Genomic DNA, 22,281 nt, shown 5'->3' with positions numbered 1-22,281 from the left:
CTTCCATCACAATATGGGCAGCACGGTGGCTCAGTGGTTAGGTTTGAATCCCACCAAGGACAACATCTGCAAGGAGTTTGTATGTTCTCCCCGTGTTTGCGTGGGTTTCCTCCCACATTCCAAAGACAAGGAATTTAGATTGTGAGCCCCATCGGGGACAGTGATGATAATGTGTGCAAACTGTAAAGCGCTGCGGAATATGTTAGCGCTATATAAAAATAAAGATTATTATATAAAAATAAAGATTATTATTATTATTATCATAATTTGCCCAGCTTTGAAGTCTGCCTCTTAGCTTCAACAAACATTTTTGCACAAGTCTCTTTGGGTATTAACTTCTTGAAATGCATCTCTTATGTAATTTTTCAAATCACTGAGACTTTTTGGTTTTCGACTATAAACTTTGTCCTTGAGTACTCCCCAAAAGAAAAAATCCATTGGGGTCAAGTCTGGTGAACGTGCCGGCCAATCAAGTGGGCCTCTTCGGCCAATCCATTTATTAGGAAATGTTTCATCAAGATACTCGTGGACTACTCTTGAATAATGTGGAGGGGCCCCATCGTGTTGGAAATAAAGGTCATTTGAATTATGGTGCTGTCACACTTAGCGATGCACCAGCGATCCCAACCAGCGATATGACGCAGTCAGGATCGCTGGTGCATCGCTAAGTGGTCGCTAGTGAGCTGCCACAGAGGCAGATCTCACCAGTGACATAGCAGCGGTCGGGGGTCGCTACTTACCGTCAGACGAGGCGATCCTGACATCCTCCCGCCCGCGTCCATGCGTCGCTCGTCTCCACAGCAGGAAGCTGACGATGAGAAATGGCCCAGGACGTTCTCGCGCGATCAGCGATAACCAGCGGGGAGCCATCGGTGGTAAGTATCAGACACAGCGATTTCGCTAGCAATATCGCTATAACGTCACAAAAACCAGTGACGTTATAGCGATATTGCTAGCGATATCGCCTAGTGTGACAGGACCTTTAGGCTGTTGCTGTAACTGGGGAACAACTTTATTCATTAGAATTTCGAGATACTTATCTCCTGTGACTGTTCTATCAAAAAAAAAAATGGTCCAAAAACACCAAAACTTGAAATACCACCCCAAACATTGCCACAAGGATCATTTAGTTTTTGCTCTAATATGGCCAGAAAGAAGCTTCATCACTCCACATAATGTTATCTAAAATTATTGGATTTTCTTCAATTTCGTTAAGCATAATCTCACTAAATTGCAGCCGCCTGTCTGGACCATCCTCCAATAAAGCCATGAATTAGACAATGAACTTTCCACCCAATAGATTTCAGGATTCGCATGATGGAAGCTCATGAAATTCCCAATTCTAAAGAGACTCTTCTGGTATACTTTTTTGGACGCTGAACAAATGTTTCAGCAACAAGTTGTTTATTATGTTCTGTACAGGCTGTTTTGGGTCGACTAGTTTTTGGAGCATTAAGGCCAGGGCTGTGGAGTCGGAGTCGTGGAGTCGGAGTCGGTGCTCATTTTGGTGGAGTCGGAGTTGGAGTCGGTATAAAATGGACCGACTCCTAAAATATATAATAAATTGGGTACAGTAATTCAATGCAGAATATGCTGAATATTTTTTCATAGGAGTTTGGGAAAGTTATGAAATGTCCTATAAATGGCTGTTATATTCCTGATCTAAGGCTACATTCACACACAGCGTTTTTCCTGTGTTTTTTGAGGATACGTTTTTCAGCTGCAAAAGCTGATCATCTTTTTAAAAAACTGCATCACCTGAAAGGTTTTTGAGCTCATAGATAATGTTTTCAATAGCAAAAGCAGATTAGAAATCTGCTCTATCTATCCATTTATCCATATCGTATCTGTACCAAAAAGAATGAAAACCGGGTAGTACACCAATATATATTCTGTTCTATCTAAATATCTTGATTATTGGATCATAAAAATGATTAAATGTCTGAGGTTCACATTGTACTACAATAAATTTTTCACTTAAATATAAGCAATATGTGTGGGAGTCGGAGTCGTGGAGTCGGAGTCGGTGTAAGGGAAATTGAGGAGTCGGAGTCGCAGGTTTGGCTTACCGACTCCACAGCCCTGATTAAGGCTATGTGCACACGTTGCGGATCCGCAGCAGTTTCTGCTGCGTTGTACAGTACCATTGTTTTCAACGGTGAAACCAAAAACGCTGTGCACATGCTGCGGATTTTTCCACGCGGATTTGCTGCGGGTTACAATCCAAAGCATGTCAATTCTTTGTGCGGAATCCGCTGCGGTTTCACACCTTATCCATTATGAGGTGTTAAACCGCAGGCTAAACCGCAGGACTTTTGACTTGTGGATTTACCTGCGGTTTTTTACAAATCCACGGGGACAAATCCACAGCTCTCAAAAGTACGTGTTCACATAGCCTAAGGATTGAGCCAGTGGCATCGAATTTGTCACGAATGTGGTAAATGAGTTGTCTCTTTGGGACTTGAGTACCAAATGTTTCAACCCAATTTGCTCTACCTGTTTCAGTATTTTGAGATTTCCAATACTTTTTTAAAATCCATTTTGTTGATCTGTATTTAAATTATTTGACATTATAGGTTATCTGAATTATCTGAAAAGAAAAACAGATTTGGGGGAGATTTATCTGTGAAAACTGGATCTGTGGAAAGAAAAAGGGGGAGACAGGGCGCTTCCAATGCGTAGGTCTGTATGGAAAGTAGATGAGTGCACAGCAAATGTTAGGCTCACCTGATAGGGTTGTGAGAGTCACAACACCTATAATCGCATAAAACAGCTGCAGCAGTCTGCACGAGGTCCAAAGACTTGGTACAAAGAGAAGGCTCGTAGTGCAATAAGAGACTGCGCTGCTGTGGTAGAAATCAAGATATCTTTATTGCCTTAAAGTCAAGCCCCATGGATTATTCTGGAAGGAACAAATAAGAACACCCATATCTAAAACGTCATTGTCCCAGATTAAGAACAGGTCATCAATGTATCTTCTGTATAAAATGATGCCTTTATTAAAAGTCTCATTGGTGAAAAAGATATCTTGAATTGTACCACAGCAGCCCAGTCTCTTATTGCACTACCAGCCTTCTCTTTAAAACTGGATCTGTGAAATTGACTCAGTTGCCCTTAGCAACCAGTTTCCACCTTTCATTTTCCAAAGAGTCTGTGAAGAATGAAACGTGGAATCTGATTGGTTGCTAAGGGCAACTGAGTCACTTTCACTTTACACCATGTTTGATAAATCTCCCCCTTCATTACCCTATTACACATACTGTCCACCTACTTTACCCTAAGGCCTCTTTCACACTTCAGTTTTTTACAATCAGTCACAATCCGCCAGGTTTTGAAAAAAACGGATCCTCAATTTTCTTTTGAGGATCCGTTTTTTTTCACCATTGACTTTCATTAATGGCGGATTGTGACGGATTGCTGTCCGTTGCATCCGTTTTTTTTGAGGATTCGCCAAAAGTTGCTGTCCGTCACCATCCTCAAAGATTTCAAAACGGAGCTTGTAACATTTTTTTTTCTGGCGGATGCTCCAGACACTCATTCGGATCCGTCAAAAAAACGGACGGGTGTCATCCGTTGTCATCAGTACTAAAACGGATCCGCCATCCGTCCTTTTGGCGGATTTTGACTGATGCAAAAAACTGAGGTGTGAAAGAGGCCTAAGTCACATTTTCAAGGACACACCTGACAGTACTATGCATGACCACAGGCTGGCAGTGACAGCGCTCCATCACCGACTGGGCAGCGACAAGCATGAGCACAGGCTGGAAGTGACAGTGGCCCATCAAAGACTGGGCAGTGACACGCATGACCACAGACAGCGCTCCATTACTGACTGGGCAGTGACATGCATGACCACAAGCTCACAGTGCTCCCTTACCAACTGGGCAGCGACACGCATGACCACAGTGTTTCCTTACAGATTGGACAGTGACACGCGTGACCACAGACAGTGCTCCATTACTGACTGGGCAGTGACACACATGACCACAGACAGTGCTCCATTACTGACTGGGCAGCGACACACATGACCACAGACAGTGCTCCATTACTGACTGGGCAGCGACACGCATGACCACAGACAGTGCTCCATTACTGACTGGGCAGCGACACGCATGACCACAGACAGTGCTCCATTACTGACTGGGCAGCGACACGCATGACCACAGAAAGTGCTCCATTACTGACTGGGCAGCGACACACATGACCACAGACAGTGCTCCATTACTGACTGGGCAGCGACACACATGACCACAGACAGTGCTCCATTACTGACTGGGCAGTGACACACATGACCACAGACAGTGCTCCATTACTGACTGGGCAGCGACACGCATGACCACAGACAGTGCTCCATTACTGACTGGGCAGTGACACGCATGACCACAGACAGTGCTCCATTACTGACTGGGCAGTGACACACATGACCACAGACAGTGCTCCATTACTGACTGGGCAGCGACACGCATGACCACAGACAGTGCTCCATTACTGACTGGGCAGTGACACGCATGACCACAGACAGTGCTCCATTACTGACTGGGCAGCGACACACATGACCACAGACAGTGCTCCATTACTGACTGGGCAGTGACACGCATGACCACAGACAGTGCTCCATTACTGACTGGGCAGCGACACACATAAGCACAGGCTTGCAGTGACAGCGATTCATTACTGACTGGGCAGTGACACGCATGACCACAGACAGTGCTCCATTACTGACTGGGCAGTGACACGCATGACCACAGACAGTGCTCCATTACTGACTGGGCAGTGACACGCATGACCACAGACAGTGCTCCATTACTGACTGGGCAGTGACACGCATGACCACAGAAAGTGCTCCATTACTGACTGGGCAGTGACACGCATGACCACAGAAAGTGCTCCATTACTGACTGGGCAGCGACACGCATGACCACAGACAGTGCTCCATTACTGACTGGGCAGCGACACACATAAGCACAGGCTTGCAGTGACAGCGATTCATTACTGACTGGGCAGTGACACGCATGACCACAGACAGTGCTCCATTACTGACTGGGCAGTGACACGCATGACCACAGACAGTGCTCCATTACTGACTGGGCAGTGACACGCATGACCACAGACAGTGCTCCATTACTGACTGGGCAGTGACACGCATGACCACAGACAGTGCTCCATTACTGACTGGGCAGTGACACGCATGACCACAGACAGTGCTCCATTACTGACTGGGCAGTGACACGCATGACCACAGAAAGTGCTCCATTACTGACTGGGCAGTGACACGCATGACCACAGAAAGTGCTCCATTACTGACTGGGCAGCGACACGCATGACCACAGACAGTGCTCCATTACTGACTGGGCAGTGACACGCATGACCACAGACAGTGCTCCATTACTGACTGGGCAGTGACACGCATGACCACAGACAGTGCTCCATTACTGACTGGGCAGTGACACGCATGACCACAGACAGTGCTCCATTACTGACTGGGCAGCGACACACATAAGCACAGGCTTGCAGTGACAGCGATTCATTACTGACTGGGCAGTGACACGCATGACCACAGACAGTGCTCCATTACTGACTGGGCAGTGACACGCATGACCACAGACAGTGCTCCATTACTGACTGGGCAGTGACACGCATGACCACAGACAGTGCTCCATTACTGACTGGGCAGTGACACGCATGACCACAGAAAGTGCTCCATTACTGACTGGGCAGTGACACGCATGACCACAGAAAGTGCTCCATTACTGACTGGGCAGCGACACGCATGACCACAGACAGTGCTCCATTACTGACTGGGCAGCGACACACATAAGCACAGGCTTGCAGTGACAGCGATTCATTACTGACTGGGCAGTGACACGCATGACCACAGACAGTGCTCCATTACTGACTGGGCAGTGACACGCATGACCACAGACAGTGCTCCATTACTGACTGGGCAGTGACACGCATGACCACAGACAGTGCTCCATTACTGACTGGGCAGTGACACGCATGACCACAGACAGTGCTCCATTACTGACTGGGCAGTGACACACATGACCACAGAAAGTGCTCCATTACTGACTGGGCAGTGACACGCATGACCACAGAAAGTGCTCCATTACTGACTGGGCAGTGACACGCATGACCACAGACAGTGCTCCATTACTGACTGGGCAGCGACACGCATGACCACAGACAGTGCTCCATTACTGACTGGGCAGCGACACGCATGACCACAGACAGTGCTCCATTACTGACTGGGCAGCGACACGCATGACCACAGACAGTGCTCCATTACTGACTGGGCAGCGACACGCATGACCACAGACAGTGCTCCATTACTGACTGGGCAGCGACACGCATGACCACAGACAGTGCTCCATTACTGACTGGGCAGCGACACGCATGACCACAGACAGTGCTCCATTACTGACTGGGCAGCGACACGCATGACCACAGACAGTGCTCCATTACTGACTGGGCAGTGACACACATAAGCACAGGCTGGCAGTGACACACATGACCACAGGCTGGCAGTGACAGCGCGCCATTACTGACTGGGCAGTGACACACATGACCACAGGCTGGCAGTGACAGCGCGCCATTACTGACTGGGCAGTGACACACATGACCACAGGCTGGCAGTGACAGCGCGCCATTACTGACTGGGCAGTGACACATGACCACAGGCTGGCAGTGACAGCGCGCCATTACTAACTGGGCAGTGACACACATGACTACAGGCTGGCAGTGACAGCGCGCCATTACTGACTGGGCAGTGACACAGATGACTACAGGCTGGCAGTGACAGCGCGCCATTACTGACTGGGCAGTGACACAGATGACTACAGGCTGGCAGTGACAGCGCGCCATTACTGACTGGGCAGTGACAGCGCTACTGCCCTCCATTTCCGACTGGGAACCGTTCTCGGTCATGCACATAGCGCAATGTAATCATTAACGAGGCCAGGGGAGTAAACAAGCTGCGGCCGTCCGCAGTGACTGTCGGTAGCGTCCCTCCCCGGCAGCAGAGGCCCCGACCCCTCCCCCGCTGTTTACCATCTCGACCGAAACTGGTAGCAGTGCGGCCTGGTGCCGAGCGCCTCACACGCAGCCTCCATGTTGGCCGCCTCATAGTCGTATGCCAGGCAGCGGTGTGCGGAGTATAAGCCAGGCAGCAGGGATATACGAGCAACAGCAGATGTGTATTGTATCAAGGCTCGGCCATTACTCTACACGAGGATGCTAAACCCCGCCATACCATACGCTCCCATAACAACTGCCCACAGCACAGGCACATGACAGCTCACATCCTACTCACTTTTTCCACCGCTTTGACCGCACAGAATCAGAATGACGGTGAAGACTGCCAAGAGGATGGAGTAGCTTGGTTTTCTACGTGCGGGGTTATTATTGGGGTGCCCCACACCCCCCATGACATCCTGTCCCATGCCGATCCTGCTCCCTGTGCAGCACGGTGCTCCCAGCGGGTGGTCCTGGCTCCAGCGGTCACTGTGCGCCCCTGATAGATGGCTCGGAGAGGGGCTTCTACTCTAGGAGGTGATGCTTCGCATGATCAGGTCCTGCGGCCTCCCCTTATATCGCCTTCCCCTCTGATGAGCAGTCACGTTGTTTTCTTTCCTTCCTGAAAATACAGCTTTCTAACAATCCAAAAAATATGGCAGAAAAATTACTTCCTGGAGCAGGAAAGCGAAATGCTGCGATTTATTAGTATTCGTCTCCGAGGCCGAAATTAGCAGAGGGTGTGAGGGAAGACGGTCACATCAACAATGCGGGGCCTGGTGCAGGGTCCTGAAGGCACGGTCTCCCGAAGTGTCCCCAGCCAGGCAGGACGTGCCCGCTGCCACCCTGCGTGCCCTCCTCTCGCTCCACAGCAGGCAAAACACCAGCAAAAGGCGTCCTAACCGAGGAAATTGGCTCCCAAGCTAGACATGCATTACTAGTTCTTACAAAGTCTCTCGCCCCCCTCCTTCCAGCCAGTATCCAACCAGTAAACAAGACCTGTTAGTCAGCTGGGAGAGGAGGGAGCTGGTGGAACATGTGGCGTGGAGCCGCCCCTGCTGGAATGGCTGCTGTCCTCTCACTGTACATAGGGCCCTGCTGGAATGGCTGCTGTCCTCTCACTGTACATAGGGCCATGGTGGAATGGCTGCTGTCCTCTCACTGTGCATAGGGCCCTGCTGGAATGGCTGCTGTCCTCTCACTGTGCATAGGGCCCTGCTGGAATGGCTGCTGTCCTCTCACTGTGCATAGGGCCCTGCTGGAATGGCTGCTGTCCTCTCACTGTGCATAGGGCCCTGCTGGAATGGCTGCTGTCCTCTCACTGTGCATAGGGCCCTGCTGGAATGGCTGCTGTCCTCTCACTGTGCATAGGGCCCTGCTGGAATGGCTGCTGTCCTCTCACTGTGCATAGGGCCCTGCTGGAATGGCTGCTGTCCTCTCACTGTACATAGGGCCGTGCTGGAATGGCTGCTGTCCTCTCACTGTGCATAGGGCCCTGCTGGAATGGCTGCTGTCCTCTCACTGTGCATAGGGCCCTGCTGGAATGGCTGCTGTCCTCTCACTGTACATAGGGCCCTGCTGGAATGGCTGCTGTCCTCTCACTGTACATAGGGCCCTGCTGGAATGGCTGCTGTCCTCTCACTGTACATAGGGCCCTGCTGAAATGGCTGCTGTCCTCTCACTGTGCATAGGGCCCTGCTGGAATGGCTGCTGTCCTCTCACTGTACATAGGGCCCTGCTGGAATGGCTGCTGTCCTCTCACTGTGCATAGGGCCGTGCTGGAATGGCTGCTGTCCTCTCACTGTGCATAGGTCCCTGCTGGAATGGCTCCTGTCCTCTCACTGTACATAGGGCCCTGCTGGAATGGCTGCTGTCCTCTCACTGTACATAGGGCCCTGCTGGAATGGCTGCTGTCCTCTCACTGTGCATAGGGCCCTGCTGGAATGGCTGCTGTCCTCTCACTGTGCATAGGGCCCTGCTGGAATGGCTGCTGTCCTCTCACTGTACATAGGGCCCTGCTGGAATGGCTGCTGTCCTCACACTGTACATAGGGCCCTGCTGGAATGGCTGCTGTCCTCTCACTGTACATAGGGCCGTGCTGGAATGGCTGCTGTCCTCTCACTGTACATAGGGCCGTGCTGGAATGGCTGCTGTCCTCTCACTGTGCATAGGTCCCTGCTGGAATGGCTCCTGTCCTCTCACTGTACATAGGGCCCTGCTGGAATGGCTGCTGTCCTCTCACTGTACATAGGGCCCTGCTGGAATGGCTGCTGTCCTCTCACTGTACATAGGGCCGTGCTGGAATGGCTGCTGTCCTCTCACTGTACATAGGGCCCTGCTGGAATGGCTGCTGTCCTCTCACTGTGCATAGGGCCCTGCTGGAATGGCTGCTGTCCTCTCACTGTGCATAGGGCCCTGCTGGAATGGCTGCTGTCCTCTCACTGTACATAGGGCCCTGCTGGAATGGCTGCTGTCCTCTCACTGTACATAGGGCCCTGCTGGAATGGCTGCTGTCCTCTCACTGTACATAGGGCCTTGCTGGAATGGCTGCTGTCCTCTCACTGTACATAGGGCCCTGCTGGAATGGCTGCTGTCCTCTCACTGTACATAGGGCCCTGCTGGAATGGCTGCTGTCCTCTCACTGTACATAGGGCCCTGCTGGAATGGCTGCTGTCCTCTCACTGTACATAGGGCCCTGCTGGAATGGCTGCTGTCCTCTCACTGTACATAGGGCCCTGCTGGAATGGCTGCTGTCCTCTCACTGTACATAGGGCCCTGCTGGAATGGCTGCTGTCCTCTCACTGTACATAGGGCCCTGCTGGAATGGCTGCTGTCCTCTCACTGTGCATAGGGCCCTGCTGGAATGGCTGCTGTCCTCTCACTGTGCATAGGGCCCTGCTGGAATGGCTGCTGTCCTCTCACTGTGCATAGGGCCCTGCTGGAATGGCTCCTGTCCTCTCACTGTGCATAGGGCCCTGCTGGAATGGCTGCTGTCCTCACACTGTGCATAGGGCCCTGCTGGAATGGCTGCTGTCCTCTCACTGTGCATAGGGCCGTGCTGGAATGGCTGCTGTCCTCTCACTGTGCATAGGGCCCTGCTGGAATGGCTCCTGTCCTCTCACTGTACATAGGGCCCTGCTGGAATGGCTGCTGTCCTCTCACTGTACATAGGGCCCTGCTGGAATGGCTGCTGTCCTCACACTGTACATAGGGCCCTGCTGGAATGGCTGCTGTCCTCTCACTGTACATAGGGCCCTGCTGGAATGGCTGCTGTCCTCACACTGTACATAGGGCCCTGCTGGAATGGCTGCTGTCCTCACACTGTACATAGGGCCCTGCTGGAATGGCTGCTGTCCTCTCACTGTACATAGGGCCCTGCTGGAATGGCTGCTGTCCTCTCACTGTACATAGGGCCCTGCTGGAATGGCTGCTGTCCTCTCACTGTACATAGGGCCCTGCTGGAATGGCTGCTGTCCTCTCACTGTGCATAGGGCCCTGCTGGAATGGCTCCTGTCCTCTCACTGTGCATAGGGCCCTGCTGGAATGGCTGCTGTCCTCTCACTGTACATAGGGCCCTTCTGGAATGGCTGCTGTCCTCTCACTGTACATAGGGCCGTGCTGGAATGGCTGCTGTCCTCTCACTGTGCATAGGTCCCTGCTGGAATGGCTCCTGTCCTCTCACTGTACATAGGGCCCTGCTGGAATGGCTGCTGTCCTCTCACTGTACATAGGGCCCTGCTGGAATGGCTGCTGTCCTCTCACTGTACATAGGGCCGTGCTGGAATGGCTGCTGTCCTCTCACTGTACATAGGGCCCTGCTGGAATGGCTGCTGTCCTCTCACTGTGCATAGGGCCCTGCTGGAATGGCTGCTGTCCTCTCACTGTGCATAGGGCCCTGCTGGAATGGCTGCTGTCCTCTCACTGTGCATAGGGCCCTGCTGGAATGGCTGCTGTCCTCTCACTGTGCATAGGGCCCTGCTGGAATGGCTGCTGTCCTCTCACTGTACATAGGGCCCTGCTGGAATGGCTGCTGTCCTCTCACTGTACATAGGGCCTTGCTGGAATGGCTGCTGTCCTCTCACTGTACATAGGGCCCTGCTGGAATGGCTGCTGTCCTCTCACTGTACATAGGGCCCTGCTGGAATGGCTGCTGTCCTCTCACTGTACATAGGGCCCTGCTGGAATGGCTGCTGTCCTCTCACTGTACATAGGGCCCTGCTGGAATGGCTGCTGTCCTCTCACTGTACATAGGGCCCTGCTGGAATGGCTGCTGTCCTCTCACTGTACATAGGGCCCTGCTGGAATGGCTGCTGTCCTCTCACTGTACATAGGGCCCTGCTGGAATGGCTGCTGTCCTCTCACTGTGCATAGGGCCCTGCTGGAATGGCTCCTGTCCTCTCACTGTACATAGGGCCCTGCTGGAATGGCTGCTGTCCTCACACTGTACATAGGGCCCTGCTGGAATGGCTGCTGTCCTCTCACTGTACATAGGGCCGTGCTGGAATGGCTGCTGTCCTCTCACTGTACATATGGCCCTGCTGGAATGGCTGCTGTCCTCTCACTGTACATAGGGCCCTGCTGGAATGGCTGCTGTCCTCTCACTGTACATAGGGCCCTGCTGGAATGGCTGCTGTCCTCTCACTGTGCATAGGGCCCTGCTGGAATGGCTGCTGTCCTCTCACTGTACATAGGGCCCTGCTGGAATGGCTGCTGTCCTCTCACTGTACATAGGGCCCTGCTGGAATGGCTGCTGTCCTCTCACTGTACATAGGGCCCTGCTGGAATGGCTGCTGTCCTCTCACTGTACATAGGGCCCTGCTGGAATGGCTGCTGTCCTCTCACTGTACATAGGGCCCTGCTGGAATGGCTGCTGTCCTCTCACTGTACATAGGGCCGTGCTGGAATGGCTGCTGTCCTCTCACTGTGCATAGGGCCATGGTGGAATGGCTGCTGTCCTCTCACTGTACATTGGGCCCTGCTGGAATGGCTGCTGTCCTCTCACTGTACATAGGGCCGTGCTGGAATGGCTGCTGTCCTCTCACTGTACATAGGGCCATGGTGGAATGGCTGCTGTCCTCTCACTGTACATAGGGCCATGGTGGAATGGCTGCTGTCCTCTCACTGTACATAGGGCCCTGCTGGAATGGCTGCTGTCCTCTCACTGTACATAGGGCCGTGCTGGAATGGCTGCTGTCCTCTCACTGTACATAGGGCCGTGGTGGAATGGCTGCTGTCCTCTCACTGTACATAGGGCCGTGGTGGAATGGCTGCTGTCCTCTCACTGTACATAGGGCCATGCTGGAATGGCTGCTGTCCTCTCACTGTACATAGGGCCATGCTGGAATGGCTGCTGTCCTCTCACTGTACATAGGGCCCTGCTGGAATGGCTGCTGTCCTCACACTGTACATAGGGCCCTGCTGGAATGCCTGCTGTCCTCTCACTGTACATAGGGCCATGGTGGAATGGCTGCTGTCCTCTCACTGTACATAGGGCCATTGTGGAATGGCTGCTGTCCTCTCACTGTACATAGGGTAGTGCTGGAATGGCTGCTGTCCTCACACTGTACATAGGGCCGTGCTGGAATGGCTGCTGTCCTCTCACTGTACATAGGGCCCTGCTGGAATGGCTGCTGTCCTCACACTGTACATAGGGCCATGGTGGAATGGCTGCTGTCCTCTCACTGTACATAGGGCCGTGCTGGAATGGCTGCTGTCCTCACACTGTACATAGGGCCCTGCTGGAATGGCTGCTGTCCTCTCACTGTACATAGGGCCATGGTGGAATGGCTGCTGTCCTCACACTGTACATAGGGCCGTGCTGGAATGGCTGCTGTCCTCACACTGTACATAGGGCCGTGCTGGAATGGCTGCTGTCCTCTCACTGTACATAGGGCCGTGGTGGAATGGCTGCTGTCCTCTCACTGTACATAGGGCCGTGGTGGAATGGCTGCTGTCCTCACACTGTACATAGGGCCGTGGTGGAATGGCTGCTGTCCTCTCACTGTACATAGGGCCGTGCTGGAATGGCTGCTGTCCTCACACTGTACATAGGGCCGTGGTGGAATGGCTGCTGTCCTCACACTGTACATAGGGCTCTGCTGGAATGGCTGCTGTCCTCACACTGTGCATAGGGCCGTGCTGGAATGGCTGCTGTCCTCTCACTGTACATAGGGCCCTGCTGGAATGGCTGCTGTCCTCTCAATGTGCATAGGGCCGTGCTGGAATGGCTGCTGTCCTCTCACTATACATAGGGCCCTGCTGGAATGGCTGCTGGCTGTCCTCACACTGTACATAGGGCCCTGCTGGAATGGCCGCTGTCCTCTCACTGTACATAGGGCCCTGCTGGAATGGCCGCTGTCCTCTCACTGTACATAGGGCCGTGCTGGAATGGCTGCTGTCTTCTCACTGTACTTAGGGCCATGGTGGAATGGCTGCTGTCCTCTCACTGTACTTAGGGCCATAGTGGAATGGCTGCTGTCCTCTCACTGTACATAGGGCCATGGTGGAATGTTTGCTGTCCTCTCACTGTGCATAGGGCCCTGCTGGAATGGCTGCTGTCCTCTCACTGTGCATAGGGCCCTGCTGGAATGGCTGCTGTCCTCTCACTGTGCATAGGGCCATGGTGGAATGGCCGCTGTCCTCTCACTGTACATAGGGCCCTGCTGGAATGGCTGCTGTCCTCTCACTGTACATAGGGCCGTGGTGGAATGGCTGCTGTCCTCTCACTGTACTTAGGGCCATGGTGGAATGGCTGCTGTCCTCTCACTGTACATAGGGCCATGGTGGAATGGCTGCTGTCCTCTCACTGTACATAGGGCCCTGCTGGAATGGCTGCTGTCCTCTCACAATACATAGGGTCATGGTGGAATGGCTGCTGTCCTCTCACAATACATAGGGTCATGGTGGAATGGCTGCTGTCCTCTCACTGTACATAGGGCCATGGTGGAATGGCTGCTGTACTCTCACTGTACATAGGGCCATGGAGGAATGGCTGCTGTCCTCTCACAGTATATAGGGCCATGGTGGAATGGTTGCTGTCCTCTCACTGTACATAGGGCCATGCTGGAATGGCTGCTGTCCTCTCACTGTACATAGGGCCATGGTGGAATGTTTGCTGTCCTCTCACTGTGCATGGGGCCCTGCTGGAATGACTGCTGTCCTCTCACTGTGCATAGGGCCCTGCTGGAATGGCTGCTGTCCTCTCACTGTGCATAGGGCCATGGTGGAATGGCCGCTGTCCTCTCACTGTACATAGGGCCCTGCTGGAATGGCTGCTGTCCTCTCACTGTACATAGGGCCATGGTGGAATGGCTGCTGTCCTCTCACTGTACTTAGGGCCATGGTGGAATGGCTGCTGTCCTCTCACTGTACATAGGGCCATGGTGGAATGGCTGCTGTCCTCTCAATGTACATAGGGCCCTGCTGGAATGGCTGCTGTCCTCTCACAATACATAGGGTCATGGTGGAATGGCTGCTGTCCTCTCACAATACATAGGGTCATGGTGGAATGGCTGCTGTCCTCTCACTGTACATAGGGCCATGGTGGAATGGCTGCTCTACTCTCACTGTACATAGGGCCATGCTGGAATGGCTGCTGTCCTCTCACAGTACATAGGGCCATGGTGGAATGGTTGCTGTCCTCTCACTGTACATAGGGCCATGCTGGAATGGCTGCTGTCCTCTCACTGTACATAGGGCCCTGCTGGAATGGCTGCTGTCCTCTCACTATACATAGGGCCCTGCTGGAATGGCTGCTGTCCTCTCACTGTACATAGGGCCCTGCTGGAATGGCTGCTGTCCTCTCACTGTGCATAGGGCCCTGCTGGAATGGCTGCTGTCCTCTCACTGTACATAGGGCCCTGCTGGAATGGCTGCTGTCCTCTCACTGTACATAGGGCCCTGCTGGAATGGCTGCTGTCCTCTCACTGTACATAGGGCCCTGCTGGAATGGCTGCTGTCCTCTCACTGTACATAAGGCCCTGCTGGAATGGCTGCTGTCCTCTCACTGTACATAGGGCCCTGCTGGAATGGCTGCTGTCCTCTCACTGTACATAGGGCCCTGCTGGAATGGCTGCTGTCCTCTCACTGTGCATAGGGCCGTGCTGGAATGGCTGCTGTCCTCTCACTGTGCATAGGGCCATGGTGGAATGGCTGCTGTCCTCTCACTGTACATAGGGCCATGGTGGAATGGCTGCTGTCCTCTCACTGTACATAGGGCCGTGCTGGAATGGCTGCTGTCCTCTCACTGTGCATAGGGCCATGGTGGAATGGCTGCTGTCCTCTCACTGTGCATAGGGCCATGGTGGAATGGCTGCTGTCCTCTCACTGTACATAGGGCCCTGCTGGAATGGCTGCTGTCCTCTCACTGTACATAGGGCCCTGCTGGAATGGCTGCTGTCCTCTCACTGTACATAGGGCCGTGCTGGAATGGCTGCTGTCCTCTCACTGTACATAGGGCCGTGGTGGAATGGCTGCTGTCCTCTCACTGTACATAGGGCCGTGGTGGAATGGCTGCTGTCCTCTCACTGTACATAGGGCCATGCTGGAATGGCTGCTGTCCTCTCACTGTACATAGGGCCCTGCTGGAATGGCTGCTGTCCTCTCACTGTACATAGGGCCCTGCTGGAATGGCTGCTGTCCTCTCACTGTACATAGGGCCCTGCTGGAATGGCTGCTGTCCTCTCACTGTACATAGGGCCCTGCTGGAATGGCTGCTGTCCTCTCACTGTACATAGGGCCCTGCTGGAATGGCTGCTGTCCTCTCACTGTACATAGGGCCCTGCTGGAATGGCTGCTGTCCTCTCACTGTACATAGGGCCCTGCTGGAATGGCTGCTGTCCTCTCACTGTACATAGGGCCCTGCTGGAATGGCTGCTGTCCTCTCACTGTGCATAGGGCCCTGCTGGAATGGCTGCTGTCCTCTCACTGTGCATAGGGCCCTGCTGGAATGGCTGCTGTCCTCTCACTGTACATAGGGCCCTGCTGGAATGGCTGCTGTCCTCTCACTGTACATAGGGCCCTGCTGGAATGGCTGCTGTCCTCTCACTGTACATAAGGCCCTGCTGGAATGGCTGCTGTCCTCTCACTGTACATAGGGCCCTGCTGGAATGGCTGCTGTCCTCTCACTGTACATAGGGCCCTGCTGGAATGGCTGCTGTCCTCTCACTGTGCATAGGGCCGTGCTGGAATGGCTGCTGTCCTCTCACTGTGCATAGGGCCATGGTGGAATGGCTGCTGTCCTCTCACTGTACATAGGGCCATGGTGGAATGGCTGCTGTCCTCTCACTGTACATAGGGCCCTGCTGGAATGGCTGCTGTCCTCTCACTGTACATAGGGCCCTGCTGGAATGGCTGCTGTCCTCTCACTGTACATAGGGCCGTGCTGGAATGGCTGCTGTCCTCTCACTGTACATAGGGCCGTGGTGGAATGGCTGCTGTCCTCTCACTGTACATAGGGCCGTGGTGGAATGGCTGCTGTCCTCTCACTGTACATAGGGCCATGCTGGAATGGCTGCTGTCCTCTCACTGTACATAGGGCCCTGCTGGAATGGCTGCTGTCCTCTCACTGTACATAGGGCCCTGCTGGAATGGCTGCTGTCCTCTCACTGTACATAGGGCCCTGCTGGAATGGCTGCTGTCCTCTCACTGTACATAGGGCCCTGCTGGAATGGCTGCTGTCCTCTCACTGTACATAGGGCCCTGCTGGAATGGCTGCTGTCCTCTCACTGTACATAGGGCCCTGCTGGAATGGCTGCTGTCCTCTCACTGTACATAGGGCCCTGCTGGAATGGCTGCTGTCCTCTCACTGTACATAGGGCCCTGCTGGAATGGCTGCTGTCCTCTCACTGTGCATAGGGCCCTGCTGGAATGGCTGCTGTCCTCTCACTGTGCATAGGGCCCTGCTGGAATGGCTGCTGTCCTCTCACTGTGCATAGGGCCCTGCTGGAATGGCTGCTGTCCTCTCACTGTACATAGGGCCCTGCTGGAATGGCTGCTGTCCTCACACTGTACATAGGGCCCTGCTGGAATGGCTGCTGTCCTCTCACTGTACATAGGGCCGTGCTGGAATGGCTGCTGTCCTCTCACTGTACATAGGGCCGTGCTGGAATGGCTGCTGTCCTTTCACTGTACATAGGGCCGTGCTGGAATGGCTGCTGTCCTCTCACTGTACATAGGGCCCTGCTGGAATGGCTGCTGTCCTCTCACTGTACATAGGGCCCTGCTGGAATGGCTGCTGTCCTCTCACTGTACATAGGGCCCTGCTGGAATGGCTGCTGTCCTCTCACTGTACATAGGGCCCTGCTGGAATGGCTGCTGTCCTCTCACTGTACATAGGGCCCTGCTGGAATGGCTGCTGTCCTCTCACTGTACATAGGGCCCTGCTGGAATGGCTGCTGTCCTCTCACTGTGCATAGGGCCCTGCTGGAATGGCTGCTGTCCTCTCACTGTGCATAGGGCCCTGCTGGAATGACTGCTGTCCTCTCACTGTGCATAGGGCCCTGCTGGAATGGCTGCTGTCCTCTCACTGTGCATAGGGCCATGGTGGAATGGCCGCTGTCCTCTCACTGTACATAGGGCCCTGCTGGAATGGCTGCTGTCCTCTCACTGTACATAGGGCCGTGGTGGAATGGCTGCTGTCCTCTCACTGTACATAGGGCCGTGGTGGAATGGCTGCTGTCCTCTCACTGTACTTAGGGCCATGGTGGAATGGCTGCTGTCCTCTCACTGTACATAGGGCCATGGTGGAATGGCTGCTGTCCTCTCACTGTACATAGGGCCCTGCTGGAATGGCTGCTGTCCTCTCACAATACATAGGGTCATGGTGGAATGGCTGCTGTCCTCTCACAATACATAGGGTCATGGTGGAATGGCTGCTGTCCTCTCACTGTACATAGGGCCATGGTGGAATGGCTGCTGTACTCTCACTGTACATAGGGCCATGCTGGAATGGCTGCTGTCCTCTCACAGTACATAGGGCCATGGTGGAATGGTTGCTGTCCTCTCACTGTACATAGGGCCATGCTGGAATGGCTGCTGTCCTCTCACTGTACATAGGGCCCTGCTGGAATGGCTGCTGTCCTCTCACTGTACATAGGGCCCTGCTGGAATGGCTGCTGTCCTCTCACTATACATAGGGCCCTGCTGGAATGGCTGCTGTCCTCTCACTGTACATAGGGCCCTGCTGGAATGGCTGCTGTCCTCTCACTGTGCATAGGGCCCTGCTGGAATGGCTGCTGTCCTCTCACTGTGCATAGGGCCCTGCTGGAATGGCTGCTGTCCTCTCACTGTACATAGGGCCCTGCTGGAATGGCTGCTGTCCTCTCACTGTACATAGGGCCCTGCTGGAATGGCTGCTGTCCTCTCACTGTACATAAGGCCCTGCTGGAATGGCTGCTGTCCTCTCACTGTACATAGGGCCCTGCTGGAATGGCTGCTGTCCTCTCACTGTACATAGGGCCCTGCTGGAATGGCTGCTGTCCTCTCACTGTGCATAGGGCCGTGCTGGAATGGCTGCTGTCCTCTCACTGTGCATAGGGCCATGGTGGAATGGCTGCTGTCCTCTCACTGTACATAGGGCCATGGTGGAATGTCTGCTGTCCTCTCACTGTACATAGGGACGTGCTGGAATGGCTGCTGTCCTCTCACTGTACATAGGGCCGTGGTGGAATGGCTGCTGTCCTCTCACTGTACATAGGGCCGTGGTGGAATGGCTGCTGTCCTCTCACTGTACATAGGGCCATGCTGGAATGGCTGCTGTCCTCTCACTGTACATAGGGCCCTGCTGGAATGGCTGCTGTCCTCTCACTGTACATAGGGCCCTGCTGGAATGGCTGCTGTCCTCTCACTGTACATAGGGCCCTGCTGCAATGGCTGCTGTCCTCTCACTGTACATAGGGCCCTGCTGGAATGGCTGCTGTCCTCTCACTGTACATAGGGCCCTGCTGGAATGGCTGCTGTCCTCTCACTGTACATAGGGCCCTGCTGGAATGGCTGCTGTCCTCTCACTGTACATAGGGCCCTGCTGGAATGGCTGCTGTCCTCTCACTGTACATAGGGCCCTGCTGGAATGGCTGCTGTCCTCTCACTGTGCATAGGGCCCTGCTGGAATGGCTGCTGTCCTCTCACTGTGCATAGGGCCCTGCTGGAATGGCTGCTGTCCTCTCACTGTACATAGGGCCCTGCTGGAATGGCTGCTGTCCTCTCACTGTGCATAGGGCCGTGGTGGAATGGCTGCTGTCTTCTCACTGTACATAGGGCCGTGGTGGAATGGCTGCTGTCCTCTCACTGTACATAGGGCCGTGGTGGAATGGCTGCTGTCCTCACACTGTACATAGGGCCGTGGTGGAATGGCTGCTGTCCTCTCACTGTACATAGGGCCATGCTGGAATGGCTGCTGTCCTCACACTGTACATAGGGCCGTGGTGGAATGGCTGCTGTCCTCACACTGTACATAGGGCCGTGCTGGAATGGCTGCTGTCCTCACACTGTGCATAGGGCCGTGCTGGAATGGCTGCTGTCCTCTCACTGTACATAGGGCCCTGCTGGAATGGCTGCTGTCCTCTCACTGTGCATAGGGCCGTGCTGGAATGGCTGCTGTCCTCTCACTATACATAGGGCCCTGCTGGAATGGCTGCTGTCCTCTCACTGTGCATAGGGCCCTGCTGGAATGGCTGCTGTCCTCTCACTGTGCATAGGGCCCTGCTGGAATGACTGCTGTCCTCTCACTGTGCATAGGGCCCTGCTGGAATGGCTGCTGTCCTCTCACTGTGCATAGGGCCATGGTGGAATGGCCGCTGTCCTCTCACTGTACATAGGGCCCTGCTGGAATGGCTGCTGTCCTCTCACTGTACATAGGGCCGTGGTGGAATGGCTGCTGTCCTCTCACTGTACATAGGGCCGTGGTGGAATGGCTGCTGTCCTCTCACTGTACTTAGGGCCATGGTGGAATGGCTGCTGTCCTCTCACTGTACATAGGGCCATGGTGGAATGGCTGCTGTCCTCTCACTGTACATAGGGCCCTGCTGGAATGGCTGCTGTCCTCTCACAATACATAGGGTCATGGTGGAATGGCTGCTGTCCTCTCACAATACATAGGGTCATGGTGGAATGGCTGCTGTCCTCTCACTGTACATAGGGCCATGGTGGAATGGCTGCTGTACTCTCACTGTACATAGGGCCATGCTGGAATGGCTGCTGTCCTCTCACAGTACATAGGGCCATGGTGGAATGGTTGCTGTCCTCTCACTGTACATAGGGCCATGCTGGAATGGCTGCTGTCCTCTCACTGTACATAGGGGCCTGCTGGAATGGCTGCTGTCCTCTCACTGTACATAGGGCCCTGCTGGAATGGCTGCTGTCCTCTCACTATACATAGGGCCCTGCTGGAATGGCTGCTGTCCTCTCACTGTACATAGGGCCCTGCTGGAATGGCTGCTGTCCTCTCACTGTGCATAGGGCCCTGCTGGAATGGCTGCTGTCCTCTCACTGTACATAGGGCCCTGCTGGAATGGCTGCTGTCCTCTCACTGTACATAGGGCCCTGCTGGAATGGCTGCTGTCCTCTCACTGTACATAAGGCCCTGCTGGAATGGCTGCTGTCCTCTCACTGTACATAGGGCCCTGCTGGAATGGCTGCTGTCCTCTCACTGTACATAGGGCCGTGCTGGAATGGCTGCTGTCCTCTCACTGTGCATAGGGCCGTGCTGGAATGGCTGCTGTCCTCTCACTGTGCATAGGGCCATGGTGGAATGGCTGCTGTCCTCTCACTGTACATAGGGCCATGGTGGAATGTCTGCTGTCCTCTCACTGTACATAGGGCCGTGCTGGAATGGCTGCTGTCCTCTCACTGTACATAGGGCCGTGGTGGAATGGCTGCTGTCCTCTCACTGTACATAGGGCCGTGGTGGAATGGCTGCTGTCCTCTCACTGTACATAGGGCCATGCTGGAATGGCTGCTGTCCTCTCACTGTACATAGGGCCCTGCTGGAATGGCTGCTGTCCTCTCACTGTACATAGGGCCCTGCTGGAATGGCTGCTGTCCTCTCACTGTACATAGGGCCCTGCTGGAATGGCTGCTGTCCTCTCACTGTACATAGGGCCCTGCTGGAATGGCTGCTGTCCTCTCACTGTACATAGGGCCCTGCTGGAATGGCTGCTGTCCTCTCACTGTACATAGGGCCCTGCTGGAATGGCTGCTGTCCTCTCACTGTACATAGGGCCCTGCTGGAATGGCTGCTGTCCTCTCACTGTACATAGGGCCCTGCTGGAATGGCTGCTGTCCTCTCACTGTACATAGGGCCCTGCTGGAATGGCTGCTGTCCTCTCACTGTGCATAGGGCCCTGCTGGAATGGCTGCTGTCCTCTCACTGTGCATAGGGCCCTGCTGGAATGGCTGCTGTCCTCTCACTGTACATAGGGCCCTGCTGGAATGGCTGCTGTCCTCTCACTGTGCATAGGGCCGTGGTGGAATGGCTGCTGTCTTCTCACTGTACATAGGGCCGTGGTGGAATGGCTGCTGTCCTCTCACTGTACATAGGGCCGTGGTGGAATGGCTGCTGTCCTCACACTGTACATAGGGCCGTGGTGAAATGGCTGCTGTCCTCTCACTGTACATAGGGCCATGCTGGAATGGCTGCTGTCCTCACACTGTACATAGGGCCGTGGTGGAATGGCTGCTGTCCTCACACTGTACATAGGGCCGTGCTGGAATGGCTGCTGTCCTCACACTGTGCATAGGGCCGTGCTGGAATGGCTGCTGTCCTCTCACTGTACATAGGGCCCTGCTGGAATGGCCGCTGTCCTCACACTGTACATAGGGCCGTGCTGGAATGGCTGCTGTCCTCACACTGTGCATAGGGCCGTGGTGGAATGGCTGCTGTCCTCTCACTGTACATAGGGCCATGGTGGAATGGCTGCTGTCCTCTCACTGTACATAGGGCCCTGCTGGAATGGCTGCTGTCCTCTCACAATACATAGGGTCATGTTGGAATGGCTGCTGTCCTCTCACAATACATAGGGTCATGGTGGAATGGCTGCTGTCCTCTCACTGTACATAGGGCCATGGTGGAATGGCTGCTGTACTCTCACTGTACATAGGGCCATGGAGGAATGGCTGCTGTCCTCTCACAGTACATAGGGCCATGGTGGAATGGTTGCTGTCCTCTCTCTGTACATAGGGCCATGCTGGAATGGCTGCTGTCCTCTCACTGTACATAGGGCCATGGTGGAATGTTTGCTGTCCTCTCACTGTGCATAGGGCCCTGCTGGA

The 22,281-nt window shown here is 54.2% G+C and overlaps 1 protein-coding gene across 1 annotated transcript in view; it reads right to left on the bottom strand.

The window, feature by feature from the left end:
• INSR (insulin receptor) overlaps window positions 1-8,103 on the bottom strand; it is a 157,559-nt gene extending 149,456 nt beyond the window's left edge. The window contains exon 1 of the mRNA XM_073547866.1: window positions 7,313-8,103. Coding sequence (XP_073403967.1) covers window positions 7,313-7,442 — 130 coding nt within the window. The 5' untranslated portion in view covers window positions 7,443-8,103. The remainder of the gene's footprint in view (window positions 1-7,312) is intronic.
• Between the last annotated feature and the right edge of the window lie 14,178 nt (window positions 8,104-22,281).

Source organism: Dendrobates tinctorius, unplaced genomic scaffold, assembly GCF_039654945.1.
Source record: "Dendrobates tinctorius isolate UK_male_01 unplaced genomic scaffold, ASM3965494v1 ptg000011l, whole genome shotgun sequence".
NCBI classification, from domain to species: domain Eukaryota; kingdom Metazoa; phylum Chordata; class Amphibia; order Anura; family Dendrobatidae; genus Dendrobates; species Dendrobates tinctorius.
Note: the sequence above shows the minus strand (reverse complement) of the source record. Positions and strands in the feature narration are given on the sequence as shown.